Source organism: Phocoena sinus, chromosome 1 (assembly GCF_008692025.1).
Source record: "Phocoena sinus isolate mPhoSin1 chromosome 1, mPhoSin1.pri, whole genome shotgun sequence".
In the NCBI taxonomy this organism is placed as follows: Eukaryota; Metazoa; Chordata; class Mammalia; order Artiodactyla; family Phocoenidae; genus Phocoena; species Phocoena sinus.
The window spans coordinates 42,338,038-42,356,740 of record NC_045763.1 but is presented as its reverse complement, the minus strand read 5'-3'; the positions used below and the strand labels follow the sequence as shown (position 1 = coordinate 42,356,740).

Here is an 18,703-nt window from a genome sequence, read left to right as displayed (position 1 = left end):
GAATATCTTTTTCTATCCCCTCACTTTCTGTCTGTATGTGTCCCTAGGTCTGAAGTGGGTCTCTTGTAGACAACATATATACGGTCTTGTTTTTGGATCCATTCAACCAGTCTGTGTCTTTTGGTTGGAGCATTTAGTCCATTTACATTTAAGGTAATTATCAGTATGCATGTTCCTGTCACCACTTTCTTAATTGTTTTGGGTTTGTTATTGTAGGTCTTTCCCTTCTCTTGTGTTTCCTGCCTAGAGAAGTTCCTTTAGCATTCGTTGTAAAGCTGGTTTGGTGGTGTAGAATTCTCTTAGCTTTTGCTTGTCTGTAAATGTTTTAATTTCTCCATCAAATCTGAATGAGATCCTTGCTGGGTGGAGCAATCTTGGTTGCAGGTTTTTCCCTTTCATCACTTTAAATTTGTCCTCCCACTCCTTTCTGGCTTGCAGAGTTTTTGCTGAAAGATCAGCTGTTGACCTTATGGGGATTGCCTTGTATGTTATTTGTTGCTTTTCCCCTGCTGCTTTTAATATTTTTTCTTTGTATTTAATTTTTGATAGTTTTATTAATATATGTCTTGGAGTGTTTCTCCTTGAATTTATCCTGTGTGGGAGTCTCTGTGCTTCCTGCAGTTGATTGACTATTTCCTTTCCCATATTAGCGAAGTTTTCAACTATAATCTCTTCAGATATTTTCTCAGCCCCTTTCTTTTTATCTTCTTTTTATGGGACCCCCTATAATTTGAATGTTGGTGCATTTAATGTTTTCCCAGATGTCTCTGAGACCGTCTTCAATTCTTTTCATTCTTTTTTCTTTATTCTGCTCTGTTGTGGTTATTTTCGCTATTTTATCTTCCAGGTCACTTATCTGTTCTTCTGCCTCAGTTATTCTGCTATTGATTCCTTCTAGAGAATTTTTAATTTCATTTCTTTTGTTGTTCATCATTGTTTGTTTGCTCTTTAGTTCTTCTAGGTCCATGTTAAACGTTTCTTGTGTTTTCTCTATTCTATTTCCAAGACTTAGGATCATCTTGACTATCATTACTCTGACTTCTATTTCAGGTAGACTGCCTATTTCCTCTTCATTTGTTTGGACTGGTGGGTTTTTACCTTGCTCCTTCATCTACTGCATATTTCTCTGTCTTCTCCTTTTGCTTAACTGACTGTTTTTGGGGTCTCCTTTTCACAGGCTGCAGGTTCGTAGTTCCCATTGTTTTTGGTGCCTGTCGCCAGTGGGTAAGTTTGTTCAGTGACTTGTGTAGGTTTCCTGGGTGAGGGGACTGGTGCCTGTGTTTGATGGATGAGGTGGGTCTTGTCTTTATGGTGGGCAGGACCATGTCCGGTGGTATGTTTTTGGGTGTCTGTGAACTTATTACTGTTTTTAGGCAGGCTCTCTGCTAATGGGTGGGATTATGTTTCTGTCTTGCTACTTGTATGGCATGGGGTGTCCAGTGCTGGAGCTTTCTGGCCATTGAATGGAGCCAGGTCTTATCGTTGAGAATGGGATCTCTGGGAGAGCTCTCACTGGTTTATATTACGTGGGTCAGGGAGGTCTCTGGTGATACAGTGTTCTGAACCCGGCTCTCCCACCTCAGTGGCTCTGGCCTTACACCTGGCCGGAGCACAAAGACCTTGTCAGCCACACGGCTCAGGAAAGTTTCTAGAGGTCCCGTGGTGTGGGCATGTCAAGCTCTCCCTTTTATAGCCATGAAAAAGTTGCTGTATTTGGCCCTTCCTTTCCTTGCAGATTGGCTCTACTAGGTCACTCTTCTGACGGTCATCAAGGCTGCTCACCACTCCGGTCAGCAGCTCATTTCCCGCCTTAAGCGGGAAAGCCTAGAATAATAATTTATTGAACAATTACTTATTGGCCTGAAAGAAGTCATACACAGTATATACATTTATGTCCAGTAGTGTTTATGGAACAAGGAAGATAATAGGAAATCTTTTTAACTCGGAAAATTTAAATGGTAAGAATATTTCATTGTTTAGTTGGATAGGGTCAGGTGCATAGAATGAGTTATATTTTAAGAATTTGTACAAAGTGTTGCAATTTTAAGGTAGTAGTTGCTATTCTCAAGGACCCAGTAGCAGCCTTAGGCATAAAATATTTCACACACTTACTCTTTCTCTGACAGAGAGAGTAGGGAGTGATGGAAAGAAATGAGTTAACTCAGGAGTTTTAGGTGTTTGAGGTAGAAATAATTATCAAATCTTTTCAGAGTAGTTACTGAGTTGGTACTTCAGTACCAGGCAGAAACTTAGAATCTTCATCTTTTGGTTCAATTCTTTGTCAATTGCTTCTGGTAGACATTATGCTTATAAATACTTATATGTGAGTTCATTTGATATTTAGAGATGTTCTGAGTACTTCAGTAAGTTATTTATAGAAATTTCAGGTTGGCAAGATATTTATAAATTAGGTACAAATTAGTGATGTGCTATATTAGGGATCAGCAAACTTTTTCTGTACAGAGCCAGGTAGTTAATGTTTTAAGCTTTTTGGACCATATAGTCTCTGTTGCAACTACTCAATTCTCCTGTCATAGCTTGAAAATAATTACAGACCATTTGTGTAAGAGTGAGCATGACTGTTCCAATAAATCAATATTTGTGGACACAGAAATTTGCATTTTATATAATTTCACATATCATGAAATACTCTTCTTTTGATTTGTTTTCAAACATTTAAAAATGTAGGGCTTTCCTGGTGGCGCAGTGGTTGAGAGTCCGCCTGCCGATGCAGGGGACACAGGTTCGTGCCCCAGTCCGGGAAGATCCCACATGCCGCGGAGTGGCTGGGCTCATGAGCCATGGCCGCTGAGCCTGCACGTCCAGAGCCTGTGCTCTGCAACGCAGTGAGAGGCCCGCGTACCGCAAAAAAAAAAGTAAAAACCATGCTCAACTCACAGGCCATCCAAAAGCAGGCACTAGGCTGAATTTGTCACACAGGCCGTAGCTGACTGATCCCTGCTGCTTTATGGCTGCTCTAATTGAAATGTGGATTAAAAAATAAAAATAAGTCTTGACTGAGTAAATCAACAACTTTGGCAGAAGTAAAACACCAAAATGTATTAGTTTACATAGCTATATCATTTATTCCTTCATTTATTGAGAGACCTGTGGATGTGAATCAGCCTTACATGGCATTTTCATTAGTTTGTGAAGAGAAAGGCAATCATGTTGAAAATGTTCTTAAAGCTATGTGTTCTAATATAGCTGTCTCTCAGTAACCATAGGGGATTGGTTCCAGGACTGCACCCCATACCAAAATCCGTGGATGCTCAAGTCTCTTACCTAAAATGGCATTTTATTTGCATATAACCTACACATCCTCTGTATACTTTAAGTCATCTCTAAATTACTTATAATACCTAATACAATGTAAGTGCTATGTAAATAGTTGCTGATGTGCATCAAATTCAAGTTTTGCTTTTTGGAACTTTTGGAATTTTTCTGAGTACTTTCCATCCTTGTGTGTGGAACCCATGGATATGGAGGGCTGACTGTATTTGAACTTAGTCTTTGTTATCAATAATATTTTCAGTTACTTATTTCTATGTACTCTTTTCTGTAGGTGAAATTTCCATGCCATTAATTTTCCATGCCATTAATTTTCTGATTGCTTCCAAATTTATATTTCCAGGCTATACTTCTATGAATTCACATATCCAAATTGGTAGTTCACTTTTATGCTTGCATACCTTATTGGCATCTTTAACTTAACATGTTTAAAATGGAACTCTTGATTTTCCTTCCCATGCCATTTCTTCACCAGTCTTCCCCTATAAATGGCAGAACTATATCACCAGTGCTAAATCCAAAAATGTGGGCATTAATCTTTTCCCATTTGAAAAACACCTAATCCTCAGAAACTAACACAACATTGTAAATCAATTATACTTCAATAAAATAAATATTAATTAATTTATTAATTTATTGGCCATCCTGTGCAGTTTGCGGGATCTTAGTTCCCTGACCAGGGATTGAACCCGGGCCATGGCAGTGAAAGAGCTGAGTCCTAACCACTGGACTGCCAGGGAATTCCCCAATAAAATAAATTTTTTAAAAATTTCAAAAGCACCTAATCCTTTGGTAAGTCCTATAGCATCTATCTCCAAAATATATCTCAACTATGGCCACTTTTCAGTATTTTTATTGCACTGCCTAATCCAGGCTGTTAGCATATCTTGCCTGGAACAATGTAATAGCTTCATTGTTGTTTTTCCAGCTTTTTTTCTTGGGTTCTCCCAATGCATTCTCAACACAGGAGCCAGAATGAGCTTTTAAAAATATAAATCAAATTATATCACTCTCCTGGTAAAACATAACTTTTTATTGCACTTTGAATAAAATTCAAGCTACTCACCATGGTTTAAAAGGTATTGTATTATTTACCCTCTATTCACATCTACAGCCTCATCTTAAGCCTTTCATACCCTCTCTTTCCAAGCTGCAGCCATAGAAACCTCTTTTTAATTCTTCTAATAGGCTCAAGCTCTCTATAACTTTACCTGACAGATGCTATTTAACTGCCTGGAATGCTTTACACCCAATTCTTCACATGGGTGGCTCTTTTTCATCTTTCAATCAAGTCTCAGCTTAAAATGTTACTTTCTGTAACAGACCTCTGTATAAAAGGCGTTTCCCATCACAACACCATAAGTAGAGGGACCATCCCAGCGTTTCCCATCACAACACCATAAGTAGAGGGACCATGTCTGTTTCTTTCACCGTTAGATATCCAATGCCTGATATAACAGGCATCAAATAAATGTTTGTGGAATGACTGAATGACTTAAAGAAAGCATCCATTTATTTCACCATATCATATGTGGTTTGAGAAGGAAGGTTTAGTGGAAAATCTTTGGATGATGGCATGGCAAACTGACAATAATGATCAAATGGTAAGACCAAGCAGTTATCAATAATCCTCACAGTAAAATAATGGAAGATGAAAAATGGTAAAAATAACTTTCCTGTGTATATATGCATGTGGTTTTTTTTGTTTGTTTGCACGTGAACTCTTGAAAGGTAAAATAGATGATTTTCAAAAGGACTTTCATATATTTGACAAAAAGATTCAGAACTTCAGGGCTTCCTGGATGATTGTGAAGTTATGATTAATTACCTACTACAGTGTCTTATTTTCAAACCATGGGTCACAAGCCATTAGTGAGTTTTGAAGTTAACTGAGTGGGTTATAGCCAGTATTAAAAGGAAAAAGAAATAGGATAAAAGGTGTCAGAGTGTATTGCAAATAATGAGTAAGTATTTCTTTTTATTTAAGAAATAACTAATATGAGTCAAGAGTAAGTCCCAAAGCCTGTGAAGGAAGACCGTGCCCTTAGTAAGATGGGCTCTCTCATGGAGGGGTCAAGAATAAGTTCATTATGTTCTATGCTTGGGTAAGATCAGCCCTTCCTAGGTGTCCCTACTTCCATCTGCAGGGTTAAAAGGGGTTCCTAGATATCTACTCCACCTTTCTTTCCAACACTTTCAGCCCTGACATTATTATTTGCTTTGATTCAACCAGAACCAATTTCATTATGCCTTTTCCTCCTGTTTATGCAAGTCACTGCAAGGAGTCTCAGATTCCCACTTCACCCCGCACTCAAACCTCCATAGCCTTTGCACAGCCCATATCTGTCTCTATTCTTTTTCCTTTACAGTGCTTGAAACCTTTTTGCTATGCCCTGTGGAACTATTCATCATTAACCAAATTCAAATTCCTCTTATTGTTAACCTCTTCCCTGCACATTCTCTTCACTATCTATCCTCTGACTGAAATCTGCCTTTCTGATCACATTGTTTTTCTGTACGCTTCTCAGTGTTAATTTCTTTTCTCCAGTAGCCATCATACCACTGGACTAACGTAAAACGTGTGTTCTCATTGTTCCTCATTTCCATTTCCAGTCCTTCCTCTCTAAAAAACCTTCAGCTTTGACTTTCATGTAAAAAAAAATTGTATCACCTACTTACTGAGGTCATCTTTCCTCATTTTCTGATGATTTTTAGTTCCTGGTTTATAATTGCTCTCTGTGTTAATTCTTATTAATATAGCCTTGTAAATGATTCTTCTAACATCTTGGCCTCTTAGTTTCTTGAACTTATTTTCTACAGTGATCTTTTTTTCCCATCCTATGTCAGCCATACCTTCCTGTGGTATTGTCATTTAATTAAAACAATTCTTAAATACTAATTTCAAGCTTCCATTTTCTATTAATAGTCTCTCGTCTTTCTAGCCCACTTCCTAGGTTAGTATCCTAACCCTAACAATCCTTCAGCCTTATTCAGGCCTCCAATCCATTGTTACTACCATCTTTTCATGATCATTACCTCTTTCATGTCCTCTCTTTCTTCCTTAGAGTGGGCAATATCCCATGGTCATTCATTGTAATCACTTTCTTGCATGTAGCCTCAATTCTTGCTTCATGGATCTTGCTTGACAAAAATCCGTACCTTGGATAAATACAACTCTGTCTATTCTGTGCCTCAGAGCTAAATGTGACTAGAGACAAACAAAATCATGCTGATTGGTGTATCTTTAAATTCACGACCATAATCTTTAGAGAGCCCCCTAATGTTGCTAGGCAGTGATAGCATATTTACCTGGTTTATCCACACTCTCCTAAATGGCCATTTTACACTTATCTTTTCCTCAGACCTTTAAAACACCTCTCCCGTATTCTCAACCTCAGCTGATGACTTCATTTCTTATTTTGTTTCACTGATTAAATGAAGGCAATCACAAGAGAATTTCCACAAGCTTCCAACTTGGTCTCTGTTTACTTACCTGCATCTTACACACATACTCTTCTTTTTCTCCTGTTACTCTAGATGGCATGACCAATCTCCTATCTAACACCAAACCTCCATGTTTGCTTCAGGTTACATTCTATATTCCCTCTGGCCTAAATCAAGGACTTCCTTCACTTTAATTCTTCCCTGCATCATCAGTTTTTCCCTCTAGTAGAGTGTTACCATTAACATTCAAACGTGATGTTAGTTCTTCCATTTTTCTCTTGATCCCACCTCCCCTTCCAGCAATCACTCCATTTCTCTAGTCCCTTTGATAACAAAACTTCCCCCAAAGAGTTGTCTACATTTGTTGTCTCTAATTCCTTTCCTCCCGTTTCTCTTGAACCCAGTCTAAGTAGGGACCTGCTAGTGGACTTGCTAATGTCACTCATGACCACATTACTAAATTCAGTGTCATGGCTTTTACGTGTCGTCTGTGTGCACTGTCAATTTTATATCTCTAATTTATATTTCTACCCTAGACCTGTTCCCTGAATTCCAGATGGATATATCTGACTGCTTTCTTGTCTTCTCCACTTGAATGTTTAATACACATTTCAAACTTACATGCCTAGAGTGGAGGTCTTCATTTGCAGTCTTTCCATTTCAGTTGACGGCAACTTTATCCTTCCATTTCTTGTCTAAAAGCTTTAGGATCATTATTGACTCATATCCAGTCTGTCATGAAATCCTTTTGGTGTGATCTTCAGAATATATCCAGAATTCACCTATTTTGCATCACTTCTATTACCATCACACTGACATAAGCCATTATCATCCTTGTTTTAGTATATTTTATTACTCTCCTCTGTGCTTCTGCCCTCCTTTGTCAACCTTTTCCCATCCATTTCCAACACAGCTGAGAAAGAGATCCTTTTAAAATATGAATCCGATAATGTCACTCCAATAGCTTCTGATCTCATTCAGAGAAAAAGTCAAAGCCCTTACATTAGCTTAAATGTCTCAACACATTTCCTCTCACCTATCTCCTGGCATCACTGTTAACCTCTCTGACCTGTCTCCTATCAGAACTCGTTCGGCTTCAGCTGCATTGGACTCCTTGTTGTTCAGTAAGCATTTTGCACTGGCTATTGCCTTTGCCAGCCGTATTCTTTTTCTATATAAGTTCATGGTTTCTTTCCTCACCACTTTCAACTTTTTGCTCAAATGTCACATTCGCCAAGTGAGAACCACCCTGATAACCAAGTTTAAAATTATGTAATTCCCCAACCTCATATTCTTCACCCTCCCTTTTCTGCTTTATGTTTAGTCACGAAAACTATCACTTCTAGTAGTCAACTATATAGGTTACTTTGTTTATTCCTACTAAAATGTAAGCTCCTGAGGATCAGGGGTTTTAGACTATCATGTTCACTGCTATATCTTCGGTGTTTAGAATACTCCTGGCATAGAATTGGTGGCTCAATAAATATCTGTTGAGTAAGTATTTTTGTCCTGGGTTATGATGTAAAGATGTAAAATGTGTTTCTTAATGTTTCTTGCTGTCCAAAAAATTTTGAATTAGCGGGTATTTACCATCAAGTTGGGAGTTTGAAAGGTATGTAGGAGTTCTCTGGCAAATAAATTTGGTGAAATTTTGTGAGGTTATCAAGATAGTAGGTCAGAGGTAGCCCAAGAGTAGTTTATTCACCCCAGACAAAGTGCTTTAACAAAAAAAATTATCTGGCCTAACAGTTAAGTGACCTAGGTAACACTTACAAGAGACCTCATCCAAGTCATTTCACCTATTAGGCTGCAGCTCCTCATCTATAAAGTCTTTAGGTTGAGGTACTCTCTATGATCTTTTCTAGGTCTAATGATCTCTGAACACCTACATCGCTAATTTTTGCTATAAGGATCCTGAATGAAGTGGATATTAGTTGCAAGGATATGCTTCTTCAATGAAGAAATTAATGATTCTCAACTGTGTTCTTATATGTTTGTATCGTTTCATGAGCTAAAGAATTTGTATTTTATTTTAATATTCATATTTATGTTAACTTATGATATTTATGAGAGAGAGATTTTTTGCGATTCAGTAGTTCTTCTGTATTATCCTATTTAGGAAATTGTCAAAAGATGCAAAGTCAAACTATAATAGTGATAATTTTCTAAGAATTATAGGAAAAGATTAAAAATGCACAATCAATAGTTATTTTATATTTGTTTTTATTTTTTGTTTTTCAGATGGTCTTAAAATCACTACACTTGCCAAAAAACAACAGTCTTTATGTTCTTACACCAGATTTGCCACCACCTTCATCATCTAGTCATGCTGGGTAAGATGTTTACTTTTCCTGGGAATCTGAAACAAAAAGTTTGATTGTTAAGTTGTTTTACTGTATATAACTATCAAAATCAAATCAAATCAAAATCTTGTTGAAGCTTTAACTTACCAACAGCTATTAACTATATAAAGTTTCAAACTATTTGGTTTGGGTAGTTTATTTGTTTGATTTTAGTGATGGAATCTTTTTACAAAGAAAAGCTTTAGCAAAACCCTATTATGTAAAAAAGTAAAAAATGGCACTTCTCTGAAGGGGAAGAACTGGAGTTGGAGGGAAGAGATTGAGTAACTGGAACTCCAGTGTCTCCCATGGCTAAAGAAGCAAAGCTTTGAGGAAGGTTCTTGGGCTCTGCAGAATACAGCTTGAGAAACACTGATATAAAATTTTTATTGGGCTTCCCTGGTGGCACAGGGGTTGAGAGTCTGCCTGCCGATGCAGGGGACACGGGTTCGTGCCCCAGTCTGGGAAGATCCCACGTGCCGCGGAGCGGCTGGGCCCGTGAGCCATGGCTGCTGAGCCTGTGCGTCTGGAGCCTGTGCTCCGCGACGGGAGAGGCCACAACAGTGAGAGGCCCATGTAACGCAAAAAAAAAAAAAAAAAAAAAAAAAAAAAATTTTTATTAAGATTTTCTCTCTATTTGGAATAGAGGGTGTCATTCTTTTTTCAGTATTCACAGTGAAACTCAGTACATTTATAGAATGATCAGATGATTTTAATGTTTAATTGTATGTTACATTATTGCCTGATGAAGCAACCTGATCTAAAGTGAATGATTAAGGTAGTGATAGAGTAATAATTTTTATGAGTACAGTATCCTTCTAGAACTATGTTTAAGTTCTTAGATTTTCACCATTTTTTGCACATTTTTTATTTAATGCAACTTGGTGTTCCTAAACTTTGAATATTGTCCAATTTTTCCCCACCGCCTACCAAATGCCTTTATTATTAATGTAGTAGAAGGAAAAACGTCCTGTTTTTCTTTGGTACCCTACCCATAGAACACCTCTGGCCACCAGATGTGTGGGTCCCCACCACCACCACCACCATGAGGCAGTTCTTCATTCCCAGCTGGATGTTCTACAGTTAACTAAATTCTGATACCACCTACCTGGAGATAGCGTTAGATCTCACAGGTCCAGGGCTCAGTCCCACAAGACTGCCCCCATATCAGACCCAGTTGCAAGTCTGTGTTGTCACCTGTGCTTCTGACCAAGTGGCTATAGACTGGAGGTTCCCACTACTCCCTTCTGAGTTCGGTAATTTGTGAGAGAATGGCTCACAGAACTCAGAAAAATGCTCTACTTGCTATTACCAATTTATTATAAAGCATATTTTAAAGGATATAAATGAACAGCCAGCTGAAGAGATACATAGGATAAGATCTGGAAGGGTCTTGAGCACAGGAGTGCCTGTAATGTTTGGGGTGTGCCCCCCTCCCAGGACACGAATGCATTCTTGTTTACCAACTTGGAAGCTCTCCAAAGCTCTTCAGCTAGGATTTTTTATGGAGGCTCACCACAGAGGTATGATTAATTGAGTCATTGGCTATTAGTAATTAACCCAACCTCCAGCTCCTCTCTCCTTCCTGGAGGCGGAGGTGCAGGCTAAAAGGTCCAGTCCTCTAATCATGAGCTTGGCTTCCCTGGCAACCAGCTTCTCTCTAGAGGGGTTTTCCAAACATCATCTGTTTAGCAAACCCAGGTGTGGTTGAAAGTGGCTCATTATGAATAACAAAAGAGACCTCTCTTTTTTCACCTTTATCACTCTTATCACTTAAAAAATTCCAAAGATTTTAGGAGCTCTAAGTGGGGAAGAAAACCAAATGTATATTTCTTATATATCATACCATCACAGGTAGATAGTAGCAAAAAGAAAATTAAATTTCACTTTACCAAAGTAGAAATCACTGAACTGAAAAAAGTTAAATCTAATATAATTGTATCTGATAGTCTGTTAAAGGTTTGTTTTAGGCTAAGAATTTAAAGATTTCTTGGGTTGCTCTTTATCTTCTATGTTCATATCATATATTAATGGGAAGTTGTATTTGCATGCTACTACAAACAGCCAACAGTACTTGTAGTCCTCGTGTTTATAGTAATGTTGATATAAATACCAGATGAGATTATAGGTATGGGTTCTGTATCTAGTCATGGAGGATATTATTTTTTAAGTTAGTTAACAGAGTGTAATCACTGTCATCCAATATATAATCCACATAATTACAAGTAGGTAAGAGACATCATTTGTTATAATCTATTGCTTTCCAGTAACATGATTAAATGGATTTATCAAAATGTCTTCCTGGGCTAATGGAAATGTTCTTCATTGCCGTGTGGCTGACCTTAGTTTGATTGCCACTTCCTCAGTCCCTAGGCAGGCAGGGGCCTACAGTGCTTCTGAAATTCAGTGTTTATTGGAGGATGAGTACTTTATATAGCACTAAAGTAATCTTCCCTAGTTGGCTTTATGGATTTTTAGCAAGTTACAGTAATGCTTTTTCCTGTGTTGGAACAACAAGAAAGACATAAAAATTCAAAGCCAAATAAAAGACACAAAACACAGTCTATCTGGCTAGTGAGAGGAGGGGTATTAGAGCTTTCCTGCTTGAAAGCTGGAAAAAGTTATAAAGGGCACATTTGATGAAAAAGTTATATTAGGGCACATTTTATTAAAATCTAACTAAAAAGTCAAGGTGTGTTTCTTTTAGGTACCTGTTAATATATCTTTCTATAAAACGAGATTATTTTTCTTTTTTTGTGTGTGATGTATATCTTAAATTCTGATTTCATGAGAGACAATTTAAAAAAACAAAATCCATACAGAATTTTATAAGCTAATGGTAATAATTATTTTTAACTTCCGATTTTCATTTTGTATTTATCAAATAAAAATAATTTTTGACAACTATATAATAGAGTCCAAAGGTAATTTAGTATTAAGTTATAAAGTACATCATATTATCAAATATGGGAGACATAAAATTTCTCTGCACTAAACTCCATAATGAATCAAATTGATTTGTTTTTGCAAAATTTTGTTATAATTGGTGGATTCATACAAATCTTATTGTAATTTGCAACCTAATTTATAATCTAAAAAAGAGAAAATAAAAGGTAATTCTGATTATTCGTGTTATATTTGAGAATTGGCAAATGAATAGAAGAGATCTGAAATTGGTAGAGAAAAATAGGAAAGATTCTTCTAACACCTTGGCCTCTTAGTTCCTTGAACTTCTTTTCTACAATGATCTTTTTTCCCATCCTACGTCAGCCATATCTTCCTGTGGTCTTGTCATTTAATTAAAACAATTCTTAAATACTAATTTCAAGCTTCCATTTTCTGCTAATCATCTCTCGTCTTTCTAGCCCACTTCCTAGATTAGTATCCTAACCCTGACAATCCTTCAGTCTTATTCAGGCCTCCAATCCATTGTTACTACCATCTTTTCATGATCATTACCTCTTTCATGTCCTCTCTTTCTTCCTTAGAGTGGGCAATATCCCATGGTCATTCACTGTAATCACTTTCTTGCATGTAGCCTCAATTCTTGCTTCATGGATCTTGCTTGACAAAAATCCGTACCTTGGATAAATACAACTCTGTCTATTCTGTGCCTCAGAGCTAAATGTGACTAGAGACAAACAAAATCATGCTGATTGGTGTATCTTTAAATTCACGACCATAATCTTTAGAGAGCCCCCTAATGTTGCTAGGCAGTGATAGCATATTTACCTGGTTTATCCACACTCTCCTAAATGGCCATTTTACACTTATCTTTTCCTCAGACCTTTAAAACACCTCTCCCGTATTCTCAACCTCAGCTGATGACTTCATTTCTTATTTTGTTTCACTGATTAAATGAAGGCAATCACAAGAGAATTTCCACAAGCTTCCAACTTGGTCTCTGTTTACTTACCTGCATCTTACACACATACTCTTCTTTTTCTCCTGTTACTCTAGATGGCATGACCAATCTCCTATCTAACACCAAACCTCCATGTTTGCTTCAGGTTACATTCTATATTCCCTCTGGCCTAAATCAAGGACTTCCTTCACTTTAATTCTTCCCCGCATCATCAGTTTTTCCCTCTAGTAGAGTGTTACCATTAACATTCAAACGTGATGTTAGTTCTTCCATTTTTCTCTTGATCCCACCTCCCCTTCCAGCAATCACTCCATTTCTCTAGTCCCTTTGATAACAAAACTTCCCCCAAAGAGTTGTCTACATTTGTTGTCTCTAATTCCTTTCCTCCCGTTTCTCTTGAACCCAGTCTAAGTAGGGACCTGCTAGTGGACTTGCTAATGTCACTCATGACCACATTACTAAATTCAATGTCATGGCTTTTACGTGTCGTCTGTGTGCACTGTCAATTTTATATCTCTAATTTATATTTCTACCCTAGACCTGTTCCCTTTATTGTCTTCTCTTCACCTCAGATTTGGGATGTTTTTTAAAGGTGTATTTTATTTAGGTGGTTGGTTTGATATTTAATTGGTTTTATTCTTTTATTTCTCTGACACAAGTCAGTCAGTGGATGTTGGAAGACTGAGGGGAACTGCATAATAACCTGCCTGTTAATTGCAGTGCAAAACTATGGCGAGGTCCTGTCGCTGGATTCCATCATTCCAATTCCAATGCAATGGCAAATATTAGGTTCTTTCTTTATAGAGTATCAGTCTTCTCTCAATGGACTAGACAACACTGGTATTATAGTATCACTCCTAAACAAAATTTATTATGACCAAATCAGAAAAGTAATATGATTATAATCTATCTCGTCATATAAAAGATAACAAGACCTGGAGAGAAAAATCCTGGATTACACTCCCAGCTTGGTTAGGGTCTTAGAGTTTTCATATATAAAATAGGAAGCATTGATTTTAGTTGCCAGGGTGGTTGTAAAAATTCATTAAGCAGGAGAGGTACATTATATGTGAAATCACAAAGCATGATTATTACAATTATTTATGCTAGTAAATACCAATAGTAATCTATTTCATTCAACTCTCACTTGATTTTTATAACAACTCTACAAGATTACAGGCTGATTCTGATATCTCTAATTTATAAATTAGGAAATTGAGGTGTTTAGAAGAGTTTTGTGGATTGTTCAAGGTCATCAGTGAATACTTCTGATACTGAAATCTCCATCTGACCCTCCATCTACTATAACTTCCAGTTTCTTGACACAAATATATAAAGCTTTATTCCAAAGATGCCTTCTTTTTTGGAAGCTGTTCTCTATAATGAGATTTTTTAAAAAATATCTTGTAATTGTCATTATATACTTGTTGAAGGGTATTTATATACATTATTTCACTTACTGTAGTTCTCAAGAATATTAATGAAATTTTGGTGTGTGAATGAACTTTTAGTTACCGCACACTATTAATCATTTAGTAAAATGTAGATATAAAATAACATGCTTTTAAATTGTTTACTGACAAACAATATTATTCTCAAGGTTTGGTGAGGGCTATATCTTAAACCACGTCTTATAAAATTTTTTTTTCTTAACTTGATTTTACTGCCACTAGGGGGTGCCTGTTAATTGAGTCTTATTTTGTATTTACATTTTTTTTTAAAGCTAAGAGCAGTAAAATTACCATATAAGTGTTTGTAACTGAATTATATTTAGAATTATTTTAAAGTAAGTAATGTTTTTCAGCAAACAGAATTTCAGGCTTTTTGAGAATTTAAGAGCAAACTCTTTAATCGTAATTTTTATAACAGTTGAAATGCATTTAAAAACTTTTAAAATCAGATTTCACTAATTAATTCAAAGGTGATGCAGTACCCCTATGGCACAACTTAAGGTTATACTGTAAATCATGGTAAAATCAGGAGGGATGGGGACTGTTAATTATACCTGTTTCATATTATTATAGGAAAAATTCAGTCTGTCCAAGATTTATTGATTACCTACTAGATGAAAACAAGCTCTGTCCTGTGGGAGCTTATAACCTATTCATTAAGGTATATATAAGCTTTTATATATATATATATATATATATATTTATTTATTTTTGGCTGTGTTGGGTCTTCGTTCCTTTCTCTAGTTGCAGTGAGCAGGGGCTACTCTTCGTTGCGGTGCGCAGGCTTCTCATTGCGGTGGCTTCTCTTGTTGTGGAGCACAGGCTCTAAGCACGCAGGCTCAGTAGTTGTGGCTCATGGGCTTAGTTGCTCCATGGCATGTGGGATCTTCCTGGGCCAGGGTTTGAACCCATGTCCCCTGCATTGGCAGGCGGATTCTTAACCACTGTGCCACCAGGGAAGTCCCCTTAATTCATCTCTTTAAAGAAAATTTCCAACACTGTTTTGGTGTCCTGTGTGCCACTCAGGTTGATTCATCCAGTAATCACCTCTTTTCTTCATCTGCTCTAAAAGTTGGTGTTCCCCAGAATTCTGTTTTCAGCAATCCCTCTTACTGTACATTCTCCCTGATATCTCCTCTCAATACTTCAGTTTCCAAAAACATATATAGATGACAAGTCTCTATTTATAAACACCTGTTTCCTACTTGCCAGTGGAGCTTTTCACTGGTGTGTGTCCCATATGTAATTCAGTCACATGTCTAGAACTGAGACAATCCTGAAAAATATGTACTACTTACTGCCTATATTTTTTGTCTCAAATGTACAATGCTACAAAATGTTGCAGTGTATTCCAAGTAGGATGATAATTATTTAAAAGGTCATCAGTTTGGTTTATAAGTAATTAATGAGTTTATTAAGATTATTTTTGGTAGGAAGATGAGAATAACCAGGTTGTAGTAGATTCTAATGGATAAGTGAGAAATGAGGGATTAGAGTTACTGTTATTTTCAGAAAATTCAACTCTGAAGGGAGAGAGAAGTTGAGGGAGGAGTAGGGTCAAGAGACTGAAGAATTATTAGAATTATGAGGAGGAAGAGACAGCAAATAGGAAAAATTTGAAAAAGTGAAACCAAAAAGGGTATGGGAGTATCTAAACTTAAGCTGCAATGATAAAATACCATAGACTGGGTGACAAACAATAGATATTTATTTCTCACAGTTCTTGAGGCTGAAAGGCCCAATCAGGGTTCCTGTGAGATTTAGTTTCTAGTGAGAGCTCTCTTCCTGGCTTGCAGACAGCTGCCTTCTTACTGTGTCCTCATATGGGGGGATGGGGATGGGGGGAAGGAGGGAGGGAAAGGAAGTAGGGGAAGGGAAGTAGAGGAGGCAGGGAGCAAGCAAATACTGGAGTCCTCTTGTCTCTCTTCCTCTTCTTATAAAGACACCAATCCTATTGGATTAGGGCCCCACCCTTATGACTTCATTTAATCTTAATTACTTCCTGAAGGCTGTTTACAGATACAGCCATATTGGGGGTTAGGGCTTCAATATAAGATTTCTAGGGTTGGGGGATGCAGTTCAGTCTATAGCAGGGAGGCAGGGTAGAGTCCAGGGGTTAAGTGTTGAAGTTACCTGGCAGGTTTAGAGATAGTAGAAAAGGCAGAAGAATAGAAGATTGGAGCAAATGAAGAACATTTCTGGATTCTGGATTTCAGTGCTGTTAAGTAATCGTTGTTGAAAAGTGTAAATTATAGAGAATACTGCAGTAGAAGATAGGTAATAGTTACAAGAATAAGGATATGAAGTTAAAAGTATTTGGTAAGTGATAGTGACACAACAGTTATCATTTATGAAGACAGGCTTTTTGCCAAGCCCTTTATATATATATATATATTATCTGATTAAATCCTCACAATAAATCATAGATAGGTGTTCTTTGTCACATTTTGCAGATGGGTAAACTGAATTAGAGGTAGTGGTTAGGTGATGGCAGAGAGAGGGTAGTTATTGAGAGCTTGTTTAGGTTCTTGTTTGAAGAAAGCTACAGCTACTGATTAAATCAGTCTGTATTAGAAAAGTATAAACCTAGGTATAAATGTTATAACTTAAGGGGATAAACACTAAAGAAAAATAACCTGCATGCTTCTAGAAGAAAAAAGAATAGTCAGCTGTATGTTGTTTATCAGAGAAATATCTCTTAAAGAAATGACACAGAAAAGAGAAAATAAAGGGTATAAGAAATGATATTTAAGCCAAATATTAATTTTTATAATGTAGTGTGGCAATATTAATATCACATAAAATTGAATTTAAGGCAAATAATATTGAGGGACAGTTTACTAAGAAGATATGACAATTGTAAACTTGTGTGCACAAATCAGCAAAAATTGACAAAATTACAAGGGGAAATAGTTCAACCACAATTATATACAAATGTCTTATGGAAACTAATGAATTAAGCAATAAATCTTTGTAGGCTATTTATTATTTGAATAACCAAATTAAGCACATATAGAATACTTAGGAAAATTGACCACGTATTAGAACACAAAGCCAGTATCATAGAATCACTATCATGCTGACCCATTCTCTGGCCATTATGCAATAAAATTAGAAGTGAAGTAATAATAAAAAGGTATCTCTGAGATTCTCCATACATTTGGATACTACAAATAATTTACTTCACAATAATTTATGGGTAAAAATGAGATCATGATAGTAACTACTAGCTGTTCAGAAGTGAACATAAATAAGAGTGCTATATGTTAAAACTTTGAATATAGCAAAAGTGGTACTTAGAGGGAAATTTGTAATATTAAGTCCACTAATTAGAAGATAAGAAAGATAGAAAACAATTGCATTATATGTTCAACTTAAGAAAATAGAGAAATAACAATAGAGTAAGTCTGAAGAAAATAGAAGGAAAGAAAGATTTAAAAGCAGTAATTAATGATAGAAATTAATGATAGAAGTAATCAACAAGTAATAACTGCTTGAAAAACCAAGCCAAGAAAAAACGAGGGTAAGCACAAAAATATTAGGTGTGAAAAAGGGGACTTAACTACAGATTCAGAAGAGATTATTTGATTAATAAAATAATCATTAAATAAGTTAATACAAAACAAATAAGAAATTAATAAATTGTTTTAAAACAAAAATGTGTGTGAATAGTAATAAAATAAGCATATCTTTATGGCTTATTAAAATCTGAAATTTAGTTGAAATGGAAAATTTTGCATAAACTATCAAGTACTAAAATGAATACAAGAAATAGGTAACCTGAAAAAATGATAGCCATCAAAGAAATTGAATTTATAGTCAAAAATTTCACATGCCACTTCTTCACCCTCCCCCACCCCAGAGGATTTCCATAAAGAAATTTTACACAAACTCTTCCCAGTGAGACTGCTACCGATCTTATTTTATAATGTTCATGTAGGGCTTCCCTGGTGGCACAGTGGTTGAGAATCTGCCTGCTAATGTAGGGGACACGGGTTTGAGCCCTGGTCTGGGAAGATCCCACATGCCGCGGAGCATCTAGGCCCGTGAGCCACAACTACTGAGCCTGCACGTCTGGAGCCTGTGCTCCGCAACAAGAGAGGCCGTGATAGTGAGAGGCCCGCATGCCACAATGAAGAGTGGCCCCCGCTTGCCACAACTAGAGAAAGCCCTCGCACAGAAACGAAGACTCAATGCAGCCAAAAATAAATAAATTAATAAATTAAAAAAAAAAAGTTAATGTTCATGTAATCTTGTTACCAAAATTAGAAAAAGATAATGTAAGAAAAAATTGTGTGTAAATCTCACTT

The 18,703-nt window shown here is 36.6% G+C and overlaps 1 protein-coding gene across 1 annotated transcript in view; it reads left to right on the top strand.

Moving 5' to 3' along the window:
• Positions 1–18,703, top strand: part of FAF1 (Fas associated factor 1) — a 492,565-nt gene that overhangs the window by 224,647 nt on the left and 249,215 nt on the right. Inside the window, exon 6 of the mRNA XM_032640813.1 lies at positions 8,977–9,068. Coding sequence (XP_032496704.1) covers positions 8,977–9,068 — 92 coding nt within the window. The remainder of the gene's footprint in view (positions 1–8,976; positions 9,069–18,703) is intronic.